General features: G+C 45.2%; 2 protein-coding genes across 6 annotated transcripts in view; both read right to left on the bottom strand.

The window, feature by feature from the left end:
- The window catches only part of GCNT4 (glucosaminyl (N-acetyl) transferase 4), a 28,656-nt gene extending 16,847 nt beyond the window's left edge, over positions 1-11,809 (bottom strand). Inside the window, exon 1 of one of the 5 annotated variants that reach the window (XM_065940571.1) lies at positions 11,241-11,809. The gene's annotated coding sequence lies outside the window, so the exon portion shown is untranslated. The other 4 variants (XM_065940565.1, XM_065940570.1, XM_065940566.1 and 1 more) reach the window with 4 other exon arrangements.
- Positions 11,810-21,111: 9,302 nt separating this feature from the next.
- The window catches only part of ANKRD31 (ankyrin repeat domain 31), a 121,441-nt gene continuing 117,349 nt past the window's right edge, over positions 21,112-25,203 (bottom strand). The window contains 2 exon segments of the mRNA XM_065941561.1: positions 21,112-21,429; positions 23,136-23,198. Of these exon segments, the coding sequence (XP_065797633.1) occupies positions 21,284-21,429; positions 23,136-23,198 (209 nt within the window). The 3' untranslated portion in view covers positions 21,112-21,283.

A 25,203-nucleotide genomic window follows, 5' to 3' on the forward strand; every position in this document is an offset into this window, starting at 1 on the left:
CCAACAGAGCTACAAGGGAAGCCCAAAATGTCTTGCCCAAAGTCAAATCTAGAAATGACTTCAGGAAATTCTCCAGCTGGCATCTCCTAAAGGAGACATTGTAGCAATGTTTTTTATTATTATTTTTATTTTTACTGAGGTATAGTTGATTTATAATGTTAAGTTTCAGGTGTACAAAACAGTGATTCACAATTTTCAAAGGTTATAGCCTGTCTGTACTTATTATAAAATATTGGCTATATTCCGTGTTGTACAATATACCCATGTAGCTTATTTATTTTATACGTAGTAGCTTCTACCTCTTAATCCTCTACCCATATCTGGCCCCTCCCCCTCCCTCTCTCTCCTGGTAACCATAGTCTGTTCTTTATATCCGTGAATGTTTCTTTTTGGTTATATTCTTTAGTAATGGTTTTAATTAAGATAACAGGTCTCAACATGGAGGTTTTATTTTTGGCTAATACAATAAAAATTTTAAAGATTATTTAGTTAAAAACTAAGTATCTCAGCAAACTTATATGCCAATTCAATAGAATGCAAAAGTAAAAATCAGACTCTTCAGATCTCCAAGTGGATTATAATGTTACAATGACTGAAACAGTGTGGCCAGAATAGAGAGAGTTCAGTGGGATCAAATTCAGAAACACATCTGGTAGGGAAGGACTGTATTAATAGGTATGGCTCTGGTAAAGATGGCAATTGCTCCCAACATCCACCCCCCTTTACTAAGAGAATCTCTGTATTGGTGACAGCAGAACCATACCCCTCTAAAAGACTTTTCCCCCAGCCTCCACTGTAGAGGAGTAGTCAATGAAATACAGTGTGGGGTATCTGGGAAGGCTCTTCAGATGAACCTGATTCAGGGCAGATGGTATGCCAGTGTGGCCTTCTCCTTCCTCGTTCATCCACTTTTCTGCTTGGAATTCTGACATGATGGCTCATGTTGTAGCAACCACCTTGGGACCGTGAACAGGCCAAGAGAATACTAGCAACCTCAGCCCTCAATCCTCAAACCATGCAACCAGCAGCAACCACCCACTCTACAACTTTATTATGTTAGAAAAATAAGCCTGTATATGTGTAAGCAAATTTGCAAAGATGCAACTCTGAAAGAACATATGAAAATGGTAATGCTTCACACACACACAAATAAAGCTTAAATTGAAACCACGTTAAAGTGTCCACTTGAACAACAGTATAATCCTTTATATAGGCAAATACAAATGTGTCTCACATGAGGCTGAAACTCTCATCTGTTTGGATTTAGAGGCAAACGGTGGCTTTAGATAAGCCTCTGAAGAAGAGCAAACTCTCAGAGTTACAAATTTAACCCTGATACCGGCATGCACGGAGCAGTCTGCTCCCAGGCCTCCCGTGAGCTCTCTTCGGCTTACGGCACACCCCCTCTGGGATCTCTGAAGGTCACCTTGCAGGTTGGCTGCCTTCTTGGGGGCATGTTTTGCAACAAGCTTGTTGTATGTCAAGAAACAGAGGATCAGCACTATGGAGGGTGAAGTGTGTGCAGTGGTTCTTCCCTCCTCCTCTTGCATGCTCCCCTTCCTCTCCTCCCTGCCAGACCCTCAGCTGCCTCCATCTCACCCTCCTGCTTTATTTGTGTATAGCATTAAGATTTGGAATTTAAAGCCAAGGTTTCTGAATTGAAGTCCTAACTGCACTGACAAGAGGTCACTAATCTCTTTAGAACTCTGCCTCCTCATCTGTGAAAGAGGGTCAGGGGTACTCACTCTCATGAACACGGCGATGACTAACTCAGCTCATGAACTGGGTATATTTTGGCAGGAAAAGCCAATGGGTGCCATTTGAGAAAACCATTAAAAAAATCAGTAATGTTAAAAAGTTTTGTTCCTTAGCCTATCCTAGAAAAGCTGTCCCATAAATGCTGGCGAGGTCATGGGCGGGTGAGTGGCTGAATAGATGGATGGAAAAATTGGTGGCTGGCTGGCTGGAGAGGTAGACGGACATGGATGGATTCAGGGTTAAAATTTTAACCATTTTTTTTCTCTTTTAAAAAAATTTATTTATTTTTAGTTGAAGGATAATTGTTTTACGGAATTTTGCTGTTTTCTGTCAAACATCAACATGAATTAGCCATGCTGCTGCTGCTGCTAAGTCGCTTCAGTCGTGTCTGACTCTGTGCGACCCCATAGACGGCAGCCCACCAGGCTCTGCCGTCCCTGGGATTCTCCAGGCAAGAACACTGGAGTGGGTTGCCATTTCCTTCTCCAACGCATGAAAGTGAAAAATGAAAATGAAGTCATTCAGTCGTGTCCGACTCTTCACGACCCCATGGACTGCAGCCTACCAGGCCCCTCTGTCCATGGGATTTTCCAGGCAAGAGTACTGGAATGCGGTGCCATTGCCTTCTCCGTGAATTAGCCACAGGTACACATATATCCCCTCCCTCCCATCTCCCGCCCCATCCCATCCCTCTAGGTTGACGCAGAGCCCCTGTTTGGGTTTCCTGGGCCACATAGCAAATTCCCGTCAGCTGTCTGTTTTACACATGGTCATGTAAGTTCCATGTGACTCTCTCCATACACCTCACCCTCTCCTCCCCTCTCCCCGTGTCCATAAGTCTGTTCTCTATCCACGTTTCTTTTTTTCTTTTTTAAAAATTAATTTTAATTGGAGGCTAATTACTTTACAATACTGTAGTGGTTGTTGCCATACATTGACATGAATCAGCCATGGGTGTACCTGTGTCCCCGTCCTGAACCCCCTCCCACCCCACTCCCCATCCCATCCCTCTGGGTTGTCCCAGTGGACCGGCTTTGAGCGCCCTGTTTCATGCACTGAACTTGGACTGGTGATCTACTTCACATATGGTAATATACATGTTTCAATGCTCTTCTCCCAAATCATCCCACCCTTACCTTCTCCCACAGGATCCAAAAAATCTGTTCTTTACATCTGTGTCTCTTTTGCTATCTTGCATATAGGGTCGTCGTTGCCATCTTTCTAAATTCCATACATATACATTAGTATACTGTATTGGTGTTTTTCTTTCTGACTTACTTCACTCTGTATAATAGGCTCCAATTTCATCCACCTCATTAGAACTGATTCAAATGAATTCTTTTTAATGACTGAGTAATATTCCATGGTGTATATGTACCACAGCTTCCTTATCCATTCGCCTGCTGATGGACATCTAGGCTGCTTCCATGTCCTGGCTATTATAAACAGTGCTGCGATGAACATTGGGGTGCACGTGTCTCTTTCAATTCTGGTTTCCTTGGTGTGTATGCCCAGCAGTGGGATTGCTGGGTCGTATGGCAGGTCTATTTCCAGTCTTTTAAGGAATCTCCACACTGTTCTCCATAGTGGCTGTACTAGTTTGCATTCCCACCAACAGTGTAAGAGGGTTCCTTTTCTCCACACCCTCTCCAGCATTTATTGCTTGTAGACTTTTGGATAGCAGCTATTCTGACCAGCATGAGATGGTACCTCATTGTGGTTTTGATTTGCATTTCTCTGATAATGAGTGATATTGAGCATCTTCTCATGTGTTTGTTAGCCATCTGTATGTCTTCTTTGGAGAAATGTCTGTTTAGTTCTTTGGCCCATTTTTTGATTGGGTCATTTATTTTTCTGGTATTGAGCTGCATGAGCTGCTTGTATATATTTGAGATTAATTCTTTGTCAGTTGCTTCGTTTGCTGTGGTTCAGTGGCATTAAGCGCATTCACACTGTTGTACAATCATCACCAGTACTCATCTGCAGAACTTATCATCTTCCCGAAGCGAAACTCTATCCATCAAACACTAAACACTCCCCTCTCTATGGCCCCTGGCAACCGCCACTCTAGCTCATCTTCCTATGAGTTAGACTACTCTAAGAACCTTGTTTTAGAGGAATCATGCACTATGTCACTTCATAGCTGGTTTCTCTCACTTAATACCAAGTCTTCAAGGTTCACTCACATTATAGAGCATGTGAAAATTTCCTTCCTTTTAAGGCTGTATAGTATTTCCTCGGATGTACAGAGCCACATTTTGTTTTTTCCATTTGTGGAAAGTGTCTGTTTACAGACACTTTCATTGCTTCTACCTTTTGGCTACTATGAATGCTGCTGCTATGGACATGAGTGAACAAATACTAGCTCATGTCTTTGCTTTCACTTGTGTTCATATTTTACACACGTCTTTACTTTTATATACCCTATTTCTACCCCCCTTCACTGGCTGCCCATCCATCCAGCAAACATTTACTGTGTGTCTACTACATCCCAGGCAGGCACGGTGTTAGATTCTGGAGAGATGCAACTAGAGACTAGGCTCTCTGGCAGAATAAATACACAGAGAAAGAATGAGTGAGGTTCCGGAAGACTTGACAATACAATTTGAGGAATCCCAGTGATCTTGTTACATTTAAATTTTGTTGTTTAGAGATAAACTCCCAGAAAAGGTAAGTCACTAGCTAGCATTTGGAAAGGTTTCTTTTCTTTAGGGATTCTTTTGCTGTGGTGTTCATCTTATGTTACGGCTTCCCTGGTAGCTCAGACAGTAAAGAATCTGCCTGCAATGTGGCAGACCCAGGTTTGAGCCCTGGGTTGGGAAGATCCCCAGGAGAAATGAATGGCTACCCACTCTAGTATTCTTGCCTGGAGAATTCCATGGACAGAGGAACCCAGTGGGCTACATACAGTCCAGGGTCGCAGAGTCAGACATGACTGAGTGACTTTCACATTTTCGCTTTTCCTTAGCATCTCCCCTCTGGTTCCACATCCCTGCTTCCAGTTCCACAATCCCCACATCCCTCCAGCAGTGTTTTTCCATGATCCAGCCTTTGCAACTGACTTTGTGCCTACCTTGCGTGTCACTCCGCTTCTCTCTCCCAACCCATCAGCTTCGACATCTCTCTGCTTGGCTCCCTGAGAGTAGGGGAGGCTGTGGCTGGAAGGGCTGAAGGAGGGAGAACCTGGGAAGCTGATGGCTGGCAGACAGCCCTCCTTGTTGCCCCGCAGAAGAAATGTGGGGGCGTGGGGAAAGGACGCCACAGTGCAAATGTTCCAGCCATGCTGCAGCGATGCAGAGAAGAAGGAACGGAAAAGGAACACAGGGGCTGTGCTACGCCCTGTTCATGCTGATCCTGGGCTTGCCCTCTGATGCCATCCGAACGAGTTCTGCCATGGTCTTGGTAGGATCTGATAGATGACCAGGAGAAACACCAAGGTCTACAGAAACAGGGCTGAGAAACAGGGTTTCCAAGGTTCTGCAGAACCTTTATCCAAGAGCAGACCGGCTGACAGATCTGAGTCTGAGCACAGCCAGGAAGCCTTCCTTCAAAGGGACCACCTCATCTGTTTCCCCCTGAGCTACACTGGAAGAACAACAAGGGGGACAGGAAGAAGGGAAAGCAATCAAAGAGGCAGAAGTACAGGATATCGCGGAGATTCCCTAGAGATCACAAGTAGTTCCCTCATCACCCAGCACCTTTTTTTTCTGGCCATGCTAAGCTAGAATGTCACATCAGAAAAGGTTTGGTAGCATCCTAGAGAAGGAAAGTAGGATTGGATTTTATTGGGATTTTTTGCAGTTTGATTTAAAGCTGGTCTTACAAAGCAGCATGAGGGGGAGGGAGAGAGCTTGAGTAGGACTGCATAAAGTGCTAGTTGCTTAGTTGTTTCCAGTTCTTTCGACCCCCTGGACTCTAGCCCGCCAGGCTCCTCTGTCAATGGGCTTTCCCAGGCAAGAATACTGGAGAGGGTAGCCATTTCCTTCTCCAGGGGATCTTCCCAACCAGGGATGGAACCCAGGTCTCCTGCACTGCAGGTAGATTCTTTATCAGCTGAGCCACCGAGGAAGCCTGGGACTGGACAAGGATCATGGATGGCATGAGAGTGCAGGAGTCCAGGCACTTTTTCATGCTCTAGCAACAAGCATTCTCGCCATAAAACTGTTCTGCTTTCTGACTTTTAAAACTTTTTTTGTGTGTGTGTGATTATATTATCTAACTGTACTCCTTTAAGGATCATATATGAGCAAAATTTCACATTAAAAAAAAAACATTAAATAACCCTCATCTCCCAGCAAAATACAGAACTGACCACAAAATATCTGAATTCTAGAGCCTGGATGGGTAGGATCCTGAAGCAGAGAGAAATGACAAGGCACATTTTTTTTGCTTCCCATTAGTTGGAAATTTCTGAATTCACCTTAATCTGACCATTTAACAAGCTGAAACTTATCTTGGGTCACCCAGGCAAAAAACCAAAACGCTGCAAGACGCTGATGGTATAAACATAATAGGGAGGGAAAAGCAATTGTCAGAGACGAACTGCTCCTGCCTAACGTGCTAGGAAGACTGAACCATGGGGGGCACTCAGGAAGGAGCTGGGAAACATGCCTCACGTGGAGAAACCATGTGAGGGGCACTTCCTGAAGAGCAGTAATTTAAATGCAAACACCAATGAGGCTGATGACAAGCATTCTTCCGATTTTAGGCCCCCCAGGGTCTGGGAAGATGCCAAGTTTTTAAGCCTCATTAACTGTGACAAAGGCCTCTAACCATGTTGTTATTATTTCCTCGGGCCAGGACACCAGCAGAGAGATCAGCAGAGGGCTCAGAGGTTTACGTGAAAAAAGGACAGGAGGAGGACCCAAACAAATCTTGGCAGACTTGGACCTAGCAAGAAGACACGGAACAGAGATAAACACAAAGGCTATCAGTCAGGTCCAAGAAATTAACTGCATCATACCAGATGGAGAAATGGGATTTCACAGGAGCATCTGGAGAGAATGGTTCAGGGTTTTGGCTGACTATATTCAGGAGTCCCAGTTTGTTTGGTACAAGACTGCCAAAAGATTTTTAAAAGGCAGAAAAACCAAACCAGAAACCAAACCAGTATAATCCTGGACAACACGAAAACCACAAGCTGTAGAACGTGAGAGCCTAAATGGATCTTAGCATCTTCCATCAGTTTAGACTGTGGGACAGAGGACCAGATGGGTCTGTGTCTGGGTATCACCCTCTACCAGGACACTGTCTGATGGAAAAGCAAGCAGCACAGTGAGTTAGTGACCACAGGAGGGAAACGGAAGGTCAAGACCAAAGAAAGGAAAAACAAAGAAGCAAGAAAGCTGACTCCAAATATTAAATCATAGGTTTACTGGGCCCCATTATCTGATTCAGCCGGTCTGATGGCTGCAGAATCTGCATTTCTAACAAGTTCCCAGGTGACGCTGGTGCAGTTTGTCCAGGGGTCACACTTTGAAAACCAGTGCTGTAAGGAACAACATCACTGTTTTCACAATATATATATTTCTAAGATTTTACTAAGACACAATGGCCTGTTTTCCGCTAAGTCCAAATTAGGGAGAATTTACTGGTTTTGAAACGCCACACATTTGTATTTAAGAATATGCTCCTTTTATAAACCTCATTGTTTAGCAGAAGTTCCACCTTTGCTTTCTGACCCTTAGTGTTTCTTATTAGTTCAGCTTCACAAAGCAGACTTCTGCTTCCATTTCTGGCATTTTTATATAATAGGCAATTTCCCTCTGGTCTTCTACTTTCCTGAATTTTCTATTGTGTTCAGCAAATCAAGCTTCATTACATATTAAGATGTGACCTGCTTTTACCAAATGGTATCTGGTTTCCCACATCTTCTAAAATAGTAAATATTGACCCAATCCTTTCCCTTAAAATCTACACTGAGCACGCCATGCCTGGGGGCCCATTAGGTTTTGAAGCAGCTGCATTCAACTCCTGGTTAACTTAATTTGATCTTATATTTGTGAAGCCTCAGCCTGTAGATCCCACTTAGAAAATAACCAGCATGTGGAAATGCATATAAAATGACATGCAAAGCAATGTAAATTAATACAAAACATATATCTCTAAATTGCTTGGGAAAAGTCTGTAAACTTTGACACTGATATTATCTGCTTTGCTTCTTGCATTCTGACAAGCAGTGACCAGATCCTTTTATGAATTGCATGCAGCATCCAGCACGTGACACTCGTTGACCTGCTAAGGGGGAGGTGACCCTGCCTGTGAGTCAGGCAAATGGGATCCTGGCCTTAACTTCCACCGCTGTTGGGCTCTCTGGCCTTGGACGGGATCTCAAAATTCTGAATCTCCGATTCTACATCTGGAAGTGATGGGAATGAGCTCATCATCATAAAACCGCCGGCTCTAAGGCTCACGGAGCATTCATTATGCACCAGGTACAAGGCACACAGGCACACACTGTACAAAGACGATGTACACACAAGTGTTGTGCACACGCAGTGCACACGTGCCTACCTCGTGCACACAGGCAAGCCTCCCTGCAGCCCCTGAGCAGGGACCACAACACACACCCCCCTCCGATGTGGGGCCACTTCAGAGACCAGGAAACCAGGGCAGAGAGGTAAGGAAACGTGTGCAAGGCCACACGCTAGGGATCGGAAGGGTCAGAACTGGGACTCTCAGCAGTCACATCCCAGGGCCACTCTGAGCTACAGTGCCGCTCTGTTCATGGTTTCCATCTGTGTTCCTCCTCTTCATTACATTTCCAGATCTACAAAGTAAAACTTCAAATTTCACGGTCACGTGGACTTCAAAACACTGTTTCAGTAGATGGAGAACAGTGTTGGCTTCTGTGGCTTCTGCCCTCAGTCATTCTCAGGGGACCAGAACTGGACATCACCATAGCCCCACCTGCCCCCGCCTGCCCAACCGAGCTCATTCAGAGTCAGTTTGATAACTAGTGACTGCCCACCTATCCTGAGGGTGCTTAGCGTGATGCCAAGCACCAACCCTGACTTACTGCCCAAAATATGCCATTCACTCTTACCTCCCTCTGTGCAGACCTCAAGTGGCATTTAGTAAATGTGCCTCTCAAAGGAGACAAATTTACAGCTGTCCCCACTTCCCACCCCCAGAGGAAATCCTCCTTTCACTCACTGCCACACAACCTGATTCTATGGATACTGTTTCTCTGCAAATACAAGCATGATACAATTCAATAGCAGCTTAATCGATCATTTCTCACAGAGAATTGATTCTTAGAAAGTGCAACAGAGGAACCGCTCTCTGCAGTAACCTCCTGACTTTTAAAGATTTTACTTCCTCAAGAGGCCATCAACAAAAGCTGTCAAAACTGACAGCTAGGTTCTAGACTGTCTTAGACTGATAGGTGGTTTAATAAGGGCATGCTTCTGTAAAACCAGAAGAGGTGACTTCTATCTACCAAACCACATGAACATTTAATTTAATATCATTGAATATCATTCCCAACTCCCTTAATCTTCTGGTTTGCCTCTTTTCAGTTTAAAGGACGAGAAGAGGGAACGACAAGTGCCTAACGGCGAAGGTCATCTCTCCCTTATCCAGCGAGAGGAAAACACCACGGTTCCCACTACAACCACAGGAAAACCTCGCCGAGGCAGGACAGCTCGGTCCTGAAATACACATTCAGTATCCATCAGCTCGCACTGTTCCTCGGTGAAGATGGTAAACTGACTCTCGGATCCTCGGAGGCTCCCAGCTCGATGGAGGAGGTGCCGCCACCTCACAAGGGGACGATCCGGGCCAGCTCTGCGGTAGGGAAACTTGACCGTAAAAAGCGCAGAAGCTCGTCCCAGCGGCAGGCGCGGCGGGGAGGACCGCTCCGCAGCTTCTGATCCGCGACCTCCTGAGGGACCCGCACTCCCACCTGGTCCTAAAGGAGAAGCCACGCCAGCAGTCCATTCTCGCGCCCGCCCCCTCGCCCCCGCCGCCCCCGGGCAGCGCGGCTCGGCGCCGCGGGTCCAGGGCTGCGGAGAGGCCGGCGATGGCGCGGCACACCGCGCGTCCGACCCCCGGCTCCGCAGGTCCCTCGCGGACCCGCCCCTCGCCCCTCACCTGGGCGGCTCTCAGTGGCCCAGAGGACCGAAACCCAGCACCGCCAGCCCTGGAAGGGGCGCGTCGCGGAGCCGCGTCCTCACCGCTCCGGGAGAGCCCGGGACGACACCCTGGCGCGGGTGCGCCTGGCTGCTCCCGGCCTCCCAGCTCGGCCCTACCGGGCCCCGGGAGCCCGGGAAGCGGGCGCCACGGCCGCGTCTCTGCAGGACAGCCTCAGGCAGACGCGCGCTGGCCGCCCCGCAGCCGGCGGGCCTCGGAGAACTTTGCAGCGTCCGGCCGCCGGCAGGGGCCCCCAAGTTAACGAGGGCGCGCCGCCCGGCCAGGGCTCAGCTAGGCTTGCGCCGCGGCTGCCCCGGGCCGACCCCTTCCTACCTACCTCTGCCTCCCCCGCCGAGCGAGGGACGCGGCGCCCAAGTTCTCCCCGGCGGGGAAGTGAAAGTCGTGGGGATGGGGTCCCGGGCATCCGCGGCTGGGCCAGGAGCCCCGCACGCTGGCCCCGAGCGCTCCTCGCCGGCCTGCGTGGCCGAGTGGACTTACGAAAAGGGAGCGGGGAAGCCCCGGGCGCGGAGTCCCAGCGGATGGACGAGTCGCTCCGGCCCGGCCGCGACCTGTGCTTCGGACTCCCGGCCCCTCGGCGGCGGCTGGCTCCGGGCTCTCGCCTCCTCCTCGTCCTCAGCCGCCACCTCCGCGGCGCGCCCGGCTGAGGAGTCGCTCTCCGCCGGCCGGGGGCTGGGAGCGCGCTGAGCGGCCCCCGTGACGTGGAGGGAAAGGAGGAGCGCCGCCGCCGCGCTCCCGCAGAGGGAGCTCCGGCCCCGCGCTCCGGGGCCCCGGCGCCGCGCCCGGGACTTCCCAGGTGCGCGGTGCGCTGCGCTCTCCGCCGCCGCTCGGAGCGTTAGCCCGCTTCGGTTGCCTCCGCGCGTTCAACAGCAAGAAAGCGGAGGTCTGGAGAGCTAAGTGACTTGCCCAGAGATGATCTGAGGGCGGTGACAGAGCAAACACATCTGCGACTCCTTGCTTTTTCCTCTGCGAGGGTCCGCTCCTGCAGGAATCGCCTCGCTCTCACTGGTTAAGACCCACAGGTCAGTGTCCCAGCCAGCCTGGAGAAATATCATCTAGGAGCGGCGTGGGAAGGTGGAGGCTTATGCCCCAAAAATAGACTACAAAGTTGTTTTTCCGTCTGTACCTGCAGTTCAAATAGACACTCTAAGGCTTCCTCTTTACCCTCAAGCGGGGGTGAGTGTGGCGGACCGTGCCGGCGCGGTATCCGGTCCCATTTCTGTTCACCCAATTGCCGGAAACACGCCTACTTAACCAACTGGGCAATATCTACGCCTCAACCTTGGTGGGGGGTTCCCGTGAATAGACTCTCTGAGAATTGAATGCCCTACCTTCCAGACCTTCTAATTCCCGACCTTCCAGACGTCTCTCGCGGCGCTCCGAGTCCTTGGCGGCCAGCGAGGCTCCTGGGGGCCCGCCTTCCAGGCGAGGGATGCACCTGGGAAGTCAGTCCCAGCCGGTTTCTTCCTTCCGTCCTCACTTAACCCATGTTGACTGAGCGCCTGCTGTATGCCAGATGTGTTGGTGCGGAGCCAGATCGGACCAGGTAAAACCGGTTAGGCCTTGCAACCTAGGCATCCTAAAAGAGGGAGCTGCTTGGGACCCCATATCCTAGGCTCTGAAATCAGCCCACAGTAGTAGAGACTCTGAGACCACCCTGCCTTAAAAAAAAGAAAAAATCCCGTGTGTTTGGAAAAGCAAGTATTTTAATAAATACTTTAATACCTTACAGACTTATTTTCAAGCAAATGGCCATTCATCTCTCCAGTGGGACCCCCCTGGAGAGATGTTTAATGTTTCTGGAAGAATCATTAAAGGTCACATTATTCACCCTTCTGGTCTCCCTTATGATGATGATAAGAACAACTAAGCCTTCTGTTACCTGCTGTGAGCACTGTTCTAAGCACTTTGTGTAGATTAATCTTTCAACCCTCACAATTTTATGAGGGAGATGCTATTTTTTCTATTCTGATTTTCCAGAGGCTGCTGCTTTTGCTGAGTCGAGTCAGTCGTGTCCGACTCTGTGTGACCCCATAGATAGCAGCCCACCAGGCTCCTCTGTCCATGGGATTTTCCAGGCAAGAGTACTGGAATGGGTCGACAGAGGAGAGGGAGGCAAATAACTTGCCAGTAAATGGCAGAAGGGGAACTCAGACCAGCATGGTGGGTCTGTAACAGCTGAGGAAACTGTGACTTCCAGGGCTCAGTAGTCCACCAGCCACCGTCAGCCTGGCTCCCACCATAGACCCCCAGTTATCTAAGCAAGGGCTGCTATGAAATCCATGCACATGTAGTTTCTCCCAAATTGGTCAGTTAAAAAATTTGGATATATCATATCATAAAGTAGTTGCCCATTCATTTGCTTGCACCCCTGTTTCCAACTCCAGTATCAACCTGTTTGTCATAAAGTAAACTGTTTCTAAGATAAGACCTTAAACAACACCTGTATGGATTTCCCGGATGGTCCAGCAGTTAAGACTCTGCCTTCCAGTGCAGAGGGCACCCATTAGATCCCTGGCTCAGGAACTAAAGGTCCCACATGGTGGGACAACTGAGCCCGAGAGCCAAGGATCCCAAATGCTGCCACTAAGACCCAACACAGCCAGAACAGAATTAAATAAATACATATTAAAAAGTACCCTTACCATAATGCTTGTAAATGCTTTCCTTTCTACCCAGACTATATTCAGTTCATTCCCTATTCCCTTCATCTACCCTCTTCCCTTAAAACCTTGCTCTGATCTGCATCCCAGGTCTTCAGAAAGGATGCCTCTCAGCTGCATGTGTGTGTGTGTATGCTCAGTCACATCCAATTCTTGTGACCCCATGGACTGCAGCCCACCAGGCTCCTCTGTCCATGGGGTTTCCCAGGCAAGAATACTAGCCACTTCCTTCTCCAGGGGATCTTCCCAACTCAGGAATCAAACCTGTGTCTTCAGTGTTGGCAGGTGGATTCCTTACAGCTGAGCCACCAGGAAGCCCCTAGGCTGGATGGCGGCCCCCTAAGGCCTCCACTACCCTCCACAGTGTGCTTAGCACGCCTCGGGTATTAGTTTCCCAGGACTGCCATAACAAGTCACTACTAAATGGATGACTGTGGACAGCATAAATTTATTCTCTCACAATTTAGAGTTTAGAAGTGTGAAATCAAGGCATTGGCCAGACTGTGCTCTCTTTGAAGGATCTTAGGTCCAGTATGGGCTTCCCTGGTGGCTCAGTGGTAAAGAATCTGCCTGCCAATGCAGGAGACTAGGGTTCAATCCCTGGGTCAAGAAAGATGCCCTGGAGGAGGAAATGGTAACCCACTCCAGTATTCTTGCCGAGGAAATCTCATGGACACAGCCTGGTGGGCTGTAACCCATGGGGCTGCAGAGGAGTTAGATATGACTTAGAGAGAAAGCAACAACAAAGTCCAATATGACCTATTCATAACTTGATTCCATATGCAAAGACATGAACTTTGAGGGGACACTCGTCAACCCAGTACAATCCCCAAAAGTCACTATTAACGAAAACATATTGTTTGACCTAAGAATACAAAGAGGCTTTCATAAATCACAGGCCTTGCCCTCAAACAAAGACTGTAGGTACAGAGGTAGTAACTACACATCTGTACTCACAACATGCAGCACCTGTAAGACAGGAGATGCTTAGAATCAGCTGACTGGGACCATATGGCAGCCATGGCAGAGGAGTTCAGTCAAAGGGACAGAGTCCCTGAGGATACCACTAAAGGACTTCACTCAGAGCAGAGGGCATGCCAAGCAGGTCCTTGAAGGAAAAGTAGGAAAAACGAAGCGAAGGAAGGAGGGCTTGTCAAAAGCACAGCTCCAAAGGGGAAGGTGTGCCTGGAAGAATCTTACTTCTGAAGTTTTGCTGTAGAAATGGGAGGCTGAAAAGCATGTAGGTAAGTACCATTCAGCGTGGAAGAACTCAGCAAATTACTCTGACTGTGATAATACTACGCTGTTAATACTGCGGCAGTGAGCACGCTGTGAAGTGGCCTCTCATTCATTCATGTTATTTGGTCTTTATGGCAATCCTGAGTGCTGTTATACGACCAAGGATCCAGGGCTCAAACGAATAGTAACGTGTCCAGGTGAATCAGCAAACCAGTTGTAGAACTGGTAGGAAACACATTGGTCTTGATATTCTTCGTTCAGGAATTCCCCCACAAAATAATGTGCCTCCTGGGTTACCCTTCCAGACCTGATTGTGTTGTTCTTGGCCCAGGAAATCATTTGAAGAAAACAGTAATCCTGCATGAAATGGAAATGTCTTCTAAAAGTCATGTAAATCCCAAATTGGAATTGTGGTAAGCCCTTCCCAGCCATCTGAATTGGTTTCATGAAACCTTATGAGGAATTTCTAATGCATTTTAAAAGTCTTCTTAGGCCTTCAGAGACATTATAGGATCCAGTATCTTTCTGCAGAACTAACTTAGCTAGTTATCTTGAGGAAATAGGGGCTGAATGGAACTTGAAGGCATGCAGAGACACTGTTATGAAGTTGAGGGGAAATTGAGTACAAAAGACAAGAAATTACACCACAGATCAGCAGAAACTGATAGTTCAAGCTGTAGGCCTGGGCTCACCAGCGTGGAGTCAAGCACAGATGACCAGATCTTGACATGTTTTGGAGCCTTTCTAATAAGAATTTGTCACAGGCTACCAACAGGAAGCAAGCAGGAAGTCTAGCCTGGAGTTGACTGTCTGATACTTAATATGCTTCTCTGGATTTTCCTTTCCTTAGCAAGCATGTAGCTTGCCAGATTCTCTGCTGGCTGAGTGTTTAAAGGTATATTTAAGGATGAAATGCTTTTGAGACTAATGTGATTCACTGAACTCTTGCTTGTGCAAAATGCTGCACTGGTTGCTATGGAAGAATACAAAAATACAACAGCCCTTGACCTTGGAGAAAATCCCATTTAATTTAGGAGACATGAGACATATAAAGTATGCATGATATAAATGAGACTAAATGAAATTTGTAAGCAGTTTCTCATGTTTAGATACAACTTCTCACAATGAGGCCCTCCCAGCTCCCTTTTTTATTTTTTTTTCCAGCTCCCCTTTTTAAAACCATGTCCTGCTTTGAAGAAAGGACCAGGAGGGGTGAGATGAATGGGACAGAGGGGTGTGGGGGTGGTGGGAGTGCTAGTGACAGAGCACTGTCCAGGCGCCGAGCTGAGGGAGTTTCACAGAAAAGCACTACAATGGAAGAGCTTACTCCCGGGAAAACACAGAGAAAGAGGGGCCCCTAAGGTTGGGGAGGTAGTAGGCTTTTCCCTGTATGTCGACTGCGGGACTCATGTCGTTTGGCTTGGCTCCTAAAGGAAAAGGAAACCCACCGCTACAGAGACTTACGGCTCCAGGGCTCATGTTAGTTACTACACATAAAGTCATTTGTGCCACAGAGCTAAGCTCTTCCAAATTTAACTGTTCACTCCTTTTTTTTATCCTGGTTTTTTTATTTGGATGAGAATCACCACTTTCTTTATTCCCCCCTTTTTAAAAAAATAGAAGTACAGCTGGTTTATAATGTATCGGCTTCATGGGTACAGCAAAGTGATTCAGTTATACACACATGTATGTGCTTTTTCAGATTCTTTTCCATTACAGGTTATTACAAGATATTGCAAACCAAGATTCTTTTAAACCTCTTCATTTCCCTCACCAGCATTTCTTTTGGGGACATTTTTACACAGAGAGACACGGCTTCTGTTCTGTTTAATCATTTCACGACAGTTAATGAGTAGGCAATAATGAACAGAACCAAAAAAGCCGTGCTGCATGAAGATGCTGGGGGATTGGCAAGGCTCACCCACCAGCTGGATCACTTGCCTCACCACTTCCTTGCCTCCAGCTTTGAAGGACATGAGCCAACTTCGTATCTCAGCCACAAGGCCAGACATCATTGAACATTAAGGTGTCTCACGAACAGCTAAAACCAGAAATGTTAATTGCTTTTATCTTTAGAAGTATCACTACTTACATTATAGCTTCAAATGTTTTCATCTACTGTTCCTACTTTAAAGGAGCCTAAATGAAAGAATATGAACTTACAAATATGGCCAAGGAATTTAGAAGCTAACTGTGCAGCCTATATGAGGGACTTTAAGATACAGACAACCTGATCTATTGTTGCTCAATCATTAAGTAGTGCCCAACTCTTTGCACCCCCAGGGACTGCAGCACCCTGTCCTTCACTATCTCCTGGAATTTGCTCAAATTCATATCCATTGAGTCAGTGATGCTATCTAACCATCTCATCCTTGATCTGGCATGGCTTCAAATTCCATTCTTCTTATTTAACTGGTAAGAGAATTCAGGACATGAAAACATTTCAATTACATTTAAGCAGAAACTTTCCACATTTCTTGGCTTTCATGTGTTTGAGAGAGATGTATCCCTGGTTTCCTTTTGCAAAGCAGGCTTCAACAAAAATGAAATGAGAAGAAATAGAAAATGAGAGAGACCAAAGCGAACCCTTGTGGAGGTTATGTGCCATTATCCCTCACCAGTCTTGAGAACCCAGTGAGACTTAAAATCCAAGTTTCATGGGCACATGCATTCAATTAACAGGGTAGTTTTCCATGAAAACTGAGTTTGGGCAGTATCTCAGTTAAATAAACTATCTTTATGCCTGGAGCTCCTAGATGGAAAAAGAGAAAGCCCTAGAGCAGGAATCGGCACACTCGTACTGAAGCTTTTCCCGCAGGACTTCTGCATTCCATTTCCTACCAGTGAGCATCTCTGTCTGCCCTGCCTGCATTCACCAGCGTGAGTCAACACTGACTCCTCAGAATGTGTAGGTGGCAGTCACTCAGAAAGATGGCAACACTTCTAATCATAATGTCTATTTTTTAGGCAGATGCTTTTGATTGAGAGAGAGGAAACATATGATACCTAACAGCATGCGTTCTGAAACCAGACTACCAGGTTTGAATCCCAGCTCTACAACTTGGTGGTACATATGTGACTTTGGGCCAGTTTACTTCATCCTACACCTTGATTTCCTCATCTGTAAAATGGGGACGATAGTTCTACCTCATAAGGTGTGGTTTAGATTAAATGAGATAATACACTGGAAGTGCTTATAACAATGACTGGTATATGTTAAGTGCAATAAATGCTAGCTTTTACCCCACCCCAGCCTTACTCACATGCTTTTTCTTTTACTGGCAGAGTCTGTACTGGCAGTGTATACACCTGACTACTCTTCTGCACATGGGCATGCACTTGCTTTTCTCAGTCAATGAAGGATAGCTGGCTTCCCTGGCTAGTGACTGATTTAGGGATGAGCAGAAGGTAAAATTTTGGCTAATGAAATAAACTTTCCTGGGGTGGTGGTCGTGTTCAAGGAAGGTTTCTTCCCAAATGATGTGCGTTGGACGGGATGTTTCTTTCTTCTAATGATGCTGTTTCTGCATCTACATCTGCCTGAAACAGCAGAATCATCTTGGCACCCTGAAGGGAGCTGGAAGAAAGGTGGAAGCAATCATAACACTGTTGAGTTTAAAGAGCTAACCAACCCCCAGATTCCTACCTCTGGACTTGTTCTCTGAAAGAATAAAATTTCCATTTTGAATATGGTTTTCTGTTATGACTTGAATATACTCTCGTATTTCTTGAGTAGCTAGTGTGTCTGAGATATGTTATTGGAAGCACAAAGTATAAAACTACAAAGCTGACCTCGACAAGTTTTCCAGCTACCTGAGAGAAATAAGCCATGAAAAGAACACTAATAATACCAAGCAGCAAATATTCAGTGCTTGGCCTGAGAAAGCAACCCAGGAGGGCATGTGTGAGGAGAGGGCTCCAAGAATAAGGAAAACATAAATGGACAGAAGAGAGAGGGAACATTCTTGATAGTAAACAAAATATTGGGTAGAGTTAGGGATTGTGTTAGTTTGCCAGGGCTGCCACACCGGATGGCTTCAAGAACAGGAGATTGTTTCTCTGGAGGGGAGAAGTCCACGATGGGAGGGCCAGCGGGGCTGGCTTCACTCAGGGGCCTCTCTCCTGTGCTTGCAGATGGCTGCCGTTCTGCTCTGCCCTTATGGGGTCTTTCATTTGGTCACACGCACCCCTGGTATCCCTCAGTACAGCCAAAAACTCTTCGTAAAGGACACCCGTCAGACTGCATGAGGACCTACTTTAACTGCCTTGTTTTAAACATCTCTTTGAACGATGTATCTCGAAATACAGTCACGTTCTGTGTGACTGAAAGCTAGGACTTCAACATAAGAATTTTGAGAGGACACAATTTCAGCCCATAAAAGGGATGAAAGAGGAGTTTAAGAGTCAAAGGTTACAGATGATTGGGAGCCTAAGCTGGAAAGTTATGTCAGGACCGGAGAGCAGGAGCCTCAAAGCTTGGGCTGAGACTCTACTTCTGCAGCAGCAGTAAGGAAGTAAAAACAGACCTTCAGGAAGAATAATTTGGCACAGTGTGCTGCAGCGTTTTATAAGGGCAAGGACTGGACTGAGAGAAACGGGATGAGGTTCACGGAGTCTGGTCCTGCTCAAGGACTGAACTCAGGAAGGAACTTGAAGGGACTGAATGAAAAAGAAGTGGAAGAGAAAAGGACAAGATGTGTTCTTGGACACTGCCAGTTATCAGGCCAGTGGAAGCTCATCTATAATTCAGATCTTAAACGGAAGTGTTATTTTGTCATAACAGGATTGTGAGTCAGTCCCAGGTGATTGGGTTCCAGCTCTCTGATATTTAGGAGCACCTGTCTGAAAGGGGACAGGCTTCCTTGTTGGGTATGGAGTATCCTGGAGGTGTTCAGGAAGTTAATTTTATCAAAAGGATACAAATATCAGGAATTGCATAATTGGATATTCTTGGAGGTCTCTTATATAGTTCAAGGTCTACAAGTTAAGCTAATGCTTTAGGGTCTAAAAGCCTTTCATTTAGAACCCAGAATAGACAAAATGTCTAGCCACCACCCGAAACTGCCCAGTCATCTCAGAGGGAAGATCTGGGGTAAGGTAGCTCTCTGGACCCCAGTCCTGCTTGAAGTATACCCTTTTGTTTAGTTTGGGCAATACTCACATGCCTCCACCAGGTATTATGTCAGTTACCAGTTGGTATATTTAATGCTAAATGGGCTTGGAAAATTAAGTTTAACAATTTGATTACTAAAATGAAACCTCAGAATTGCAAGATTGAAGAATTGATGCTTTTGAACTCTGGTGTTGGACAAGACTCTTGAGCATCCCTTGGACTGCAAGAAGACCGAACCAGTCCATCCTAAAGGAAATCAGTCCTGAATATTCATTGGAAGGACTGATGCTGAAGGTGAAACTCCAATACTTTGGTCACCGGATGCAAAGAACTGATTCAATGGAAAAGACCCTGATGCTGGGAAAGACTGAAGGCAGGAGAAGGGGGCGACAGAGGATGAGATGGTTGGACGGCATCACCAACTCGATGGACATGAGTTTGAGTAAGCTCCGGGAGCTGGTGACAGACAGGGAAGCATGCTGTGCTGCAGTCCATGGGGTCACAAAGAGTCAGACACGACTGAGCAACTGAACTGAACTGAGAATGTATGACTTTTATAAACTGTAATCACTAATAAACAAAAGACCTGCTTTTAAGTTATTTTTTTAAACTATTTTTAAATTACAAAGAAATGTTTGACTTTTTAAATTTTATTTTTTGGCTTTTTAAAAACGTTGAATGTAAACTGCAAAATATCTTTCTACCTTCCCCGGTCCAGCTCCCTTAGGGATAGGCCTGCAGTTTTATTTGTAACATTCCAGACCTTTTACTGGACATTCCCAGCACCACACACATACTTATGCATACGAATACATATTTCATAGCTTATAAAGCACATATACCATATATAAAATATGTATATTTATATGGCTATACATATTATACATGCACTCAAGACATATAATTTTTATTTAACATAATCAGGATTTATACTAAATACTAACAGTCTGCATTTTTTTTAGTTACTTATATATACAATTTCCCATGTTAGTACGTATATACCCAAATGGCCCATGTTTTAAATATCTACTTAAGGTATGAAAGCCAAACAGATCACCAAATAAGGTAGGTTATTTAAAAATTAGAAAAACAGGGTAGTCTAAGAAAATGATAATGGAATAAAATTCTTGTCAGGTCTCACAGATTACAACATGTAGGGTCACTTTATCTGGAACATTTTCAATGGACTCTCAAAGGAAGAAAAATAAAATGATCTGTCTTTACACTTTTATTAGTAGGCAAAGCTTTTCAGCTGCTTTATTTTCAGATAATTCAAATTTTTATCTGAATAGAAAGAATAAACACATTACCAATTTCAAAGTTGCCAAAGGGTGCATGTAGTTAGAAGTCCTTTCCCTGTAACTCTCCAATCCCATAATTCTCTCCACAGGCAACTGCTGACAAGGTTCTTGTGTATTCTAAAGATATTTAAGATTCTGTACGTTTAAAATAAAAAAACATCAAGAAGCAACACATTATGGCTCCTCTGCATCCCCACCAAATTCTAGCACTTGCTAGAGTAATCTTTATTGCAGTTTGACATCTCTACCCAAAAAATGAGAGAGAAAGGATAGAATGAGGCCACAGAGTTAAAAAGCATATTTGGGGATCTGGAGTAATGACAGATAAGAATAACATGGCTATCAAAGACAGCTACTAAGACATTTATTTTTTAAAAAGCTTTTGAAAACTTATAAACCTCTTGAATATAACTCTTTAAAAATATCTTCATGATAATGTAGCAAACTTTACAGGTAAAATATACACCCTACTTAAAATAATCAGCCCCCAAATCAACCCTGATTCTTTGTTTGTTGTAAGATTTAGCGCAGCTACAATTCTATCTACACTAAATTTTATGAAACTTACGATAAACCTCTTTCATAATTCTACATTTTTATTTCAACATAAATTCCAAAGTAAATGGGGGGTAGGTAGTAAGGTTTTAAGTTCTTTTTTGAAGTAGATTCACTTTACCAGGGATTTTTGAAGACCAAATATCACTCCTAGTTGTATCCTTACTTCGGTTGTATCCAACTTACTTATCCAACTTCAGTTGTATAAAGAACAACTGTTATTTATGCAAAAGTGAGGTGTTGATTTAAAGATTAAAGTCTATGATAGTAAAAAGAAAGCCAGAGAGTTGATATTATGTCAAAAATGTCTTTAATTGCAAAAAGTATTAATCTTACTATAACAGTTGAAGAGTTATATTTTTTCTTATAATAGACATTATACTTATACATCTTAAGCAGCAACTCATAAAGTGTGTATTAAATAGGTTCACCAAACAAGACAAAATATGAACATTGACTAATAACATGAACAAATGTCAAACAAGTTATTTAAAAACAATGCTTTAGAACGTTAGCTCCTCACATTCCACATAGAACTTCCAGTGTTCATCCATTATATGGCATGGGAGAAATTCTTGGTCGCTGCTTAACTGTATTTCTTTTATTTGAAGATAATGTGGGACGCTTTGAATTGATTCTTTGGAAGTTCCTGTTTAAAGAAGTGTCAACAAGTAAGAAACTGCCTTTTGAAAAAATAAGATTTAAATTTACTTATTACAAACCTTAGACCCTAGTTAAGTGTATTAGCACACATAACAGGTCTTCTGACCAGGTCATTCCTCACTCACTCCATTTTCTATACCAAGAGAAAGCTGTAAATCAGCCCTGACCCAGCTGGGAGGAAAGGAGCCTGTTTGCAGCCTAAAGCACCAAGGCAAAAAAAGGGTAACTGAAGCTTCTGAAGGTAGTTAATCAAAGTCCCTCTGTGCCTCCATTTCCAATAAACTGAGGGCAAAACAGCTGTGAAGATTAAATGAGATATTGCATGTGAAATGCTTGGCTACTGCCTAATACACAGCAAACACTCACTAATACTAGCTGCTGTTATTATCATATTTATTACTGAAGACATTGTTAGGCTGGAAGATGGGGGATCAGTTTTCTAGGTCACACAAACTTGCTTGTGACCTCAAACAAGTTATATGGCTTCTCCAGACTTCCAACTCCTCTGAGAGGTGAGAGCAGATGATCAACAGGGTCCCTTTCGGCTCTGCCAATCTGAATCAATGATTCTAAAACTGGCTTCCTTAAGCTCCCTGACAGTCTCAGAGATTCCTTTCTTGGAGACTGGCTATATGACCTGTAAGTCATTCAGCTAATTGAATTTTATTCCAGGGATAGTGCCAATATGCATCTGTGTGACCTCAGCCAGGCAGTTTCAGATAGACAGGCTCTAAGTCTGAGAGCTCTGCTCATCATTCTAAGCAGTATACATGTTTACACAGTTACAATCTGCATAGATATCTGGGGTTTCTAATACCCAGTACTCATTTATCCTTCTAGTGGTGATCCCACCATAATTTGCCTCTGACAGACTATCCTTTCCCATCACACTTGGCCCAGGTGCTTCTGGTGAAACTGTTCTCAACTGTGTGGCTGAACCACACTGCCTGCCTCTTGTCAGCTCCATCTTAGGTCTGCAGTCCTTCCCCTCCCCTTTCTGCATGACCATACCTCAGTCTGCTCGTAAGGAATGTGCCCATTAACCCACTCCAGTATTCTTGCTGGAGAACTCCATGGACAGAGGAGTGTGGCAGGCCACAGGGGGTCGCAGAGAGTCATGAATGACCAACTACACTCACTCACTCAAGGAGTGTGCCCAAGCCAGATAAATTCCCTGACAACTTGCCTTATCCCTGCTTTCAACTGATGTGAGAACTGGAAGAATGCCTTTTGCTGATGTACGGTAAATGACTGTGAGACCCCCAGGGAAGGGCAGGGAGTTCCATCGGCATGGACTTCTCCCTAGTAGTCAGGTTCTGTTCTCCTTCTTCCATCAAGCAGGCTTCTCCCCAGTAGTCAGGTTCTGTTCTTAGCTTTGGTCCCTTCAAATCCTCCTTACGCTTTGCAGAGGCATGGAGTGCCGCTGTGACTGTTTCTGGATCATCTGATCCCTCCTGCCCGTATGTAAGTTACCCACAATAAACACTTCACAACTGGACTTTAAGGAGTGGCCTGCTTAGTTTTTTGGTCTTCAAGTTCCTTCTCAGTTCAGGGGACATTATTCAATACCTCTGCTTTCCCACACCGAGCTGATTTGTTTAGATATAACCCAATCAGTGAGCAGGCACTGATTCATGGGAAGAACATGACCCATTCAGAGTAGAGTTACATGCAATGAGATCTTTGCTTCACCTTCTAGGAGAGAGCCACATCCAGGTTCTTCCCCTCTAGACTTGGATCCGAAAGCAGGGAGCGCTGGAATGAGGAGAGGAGAGGCTGTTACAAAGGAGCTAAGGAAAGGAAAGTGCGAAAACCCGGTGGTGAGAAAGTGAGAAAAACAGGCAGTGCTGCTTCCTTGGTAAGCCTATGGACAGTCGTTCTGTTTGAACCTTGGCTTAAGTCTGAAAACCTATTCCTGGTACATGAATCAACAAAATTTCTTTTTGGGGGGTTTTAAGGCAGTCTGATTTGGGTTTTAATCTGTTACTTATGACCCAAAGAATTTAAACTTTTTTACACATGGTCCACATGTAAGCAAAATAATTCCCTTATTAGCAGCTTTGTTTTGTAGACTATCTGAAGCAAGGTATCCCACAAAAGTTGGAAGTGGAGAGCATTCTTTCAGGAAAAACTCATGGAAATAAATTTAAATATGTACTTAAATTCATTTTGCTAATACTATCTTAGTTTCACAAGAGCAAGGATGGACCTGTATACAGGCCCATGTCCTCTTTCCAGTGAGTGGGCCTCGCGTCAGAAGTCACAGACCCAAACACGGCAACTTGTGAAAGATGGCTGGGAGCACCTGCTGAGCTTTTATCTTGTCTGTAACAGAAGTAACCAAAGGGTCACCACAGTGCTCACACAGCCAAGGCCAGCAACAGAACTGCAGGCTGCTAAGCAGCAGCAGCTTCCTGGGAAGCCACCCGCCCCTTTTCTCAGCTGACATGCTAGAAACGGAGGGGCCCAAATCTGGGATACTGAGATGATACAACTGAAGTGTCTGAAAGACAGTGTTTTCAGATGGACATCTGCTAACCTTTAAACCCCCAGAAGTGGGGTTTTCAATCAAGTAATGCTAATGTTAAACATTCTTTTCCTTTTGCTTTACCAGTCCCATCACTCATCACCTTTGTCAAATGCGGAAGAAAGAAATGTGAAAGCTTTCCGTAAAACTATGAAGTGTTATTCAACATTGCTTTGCACTCTAAATGAGCTTTGTTTGGAGATGATTTGGGCTTCTCTCTCCCTCATGGGCTGTAATAAATTGAGAGAAAGGGACCACTTTAGGCCCATCTCCTCTTTTTGTTGTTGTTTTTTGTTTGTTTGTTTTAAGCAGTGCTGACTTTATCACTAAAGTCAGTAGGGTGTGATGGTTTTGATGTATAACTTTCTCAACAGGTTAGCCGTGATATACCCACAAGGGTTATTTGGCTGACAGTCTAGCTAGCAGCCCTTCACATGGCTTCGCTTTCAAAGGGACAGAGGTCATGGCAGCCAAAATCCCACTCCTAGATCCACTTTTTACTGTTGGCATACTGTTAGTGATCGGAATTACTTCTGAATTTCCTGTAATCGCAGGACTTTAGGAAAACTGCAAGTGGCTCCGTGGTTACGGGCGGTGCCACTTCCTTAGTAAACCAGTGGACAGAAGTCCTGGGAACACACATATCACACCACAGAATACAGTGTTAAGAACATCTCCTAGTTTCTCACAGGATAGCCGCTTTTCCATAATAACCAGCCGGGAAAAATCAGAGCTCACTCTTTACAAAACGCCTGCTAGCGTCCCCTTGACCCCTCTCACCCTCTGCTGCCTCATCCTTCTCCCTGCCACCTCTTCCGCACCAGGGTCTCTGAACTCCATCCACCACTCATCCCCACCCATTCTATCCCAGCGGGTGCTGCCAGGAGCCGGCACCTTTGGCTGACCACACTTCTAACACTTCCAGGTTTCTTTGCTGTTATCCACTTCTCGATACATTGGGAAGGGGTGGGCAAGAACAACAACAAAAAGCATATATAGAGAAACTGAGAAACATATATAGAGAAAACTCAGCTAAACAGGGTAATCCCCATGTAAGGAAATGTAAGAATGCAGCGAATTAATTTCAAATGTATGATCCTGGTTTGATTTGTGTTAAGTAACTATACAATTGCTACATTATCCTAGTACATAATAGTACAAGCTTCAAAACCATTTGAATCATTCCAGACAAGTAACATCCAGCAAAGTTAAAGACAAAGAGCTTCACTATTT

Source organism: Muntiacus reevesi, chromosome 7 (assembly GCF_963930625.1).
Source record: "Muntiacus reevesi chromosome 7, mMunRee1.1, whole genome shotgun sequence".
NCBI lineage: Eukaryota > Metazoa > Chordata > Mammalia > Artiodactyla > Cervidae > Muntiacus > Muntiacus reevesi.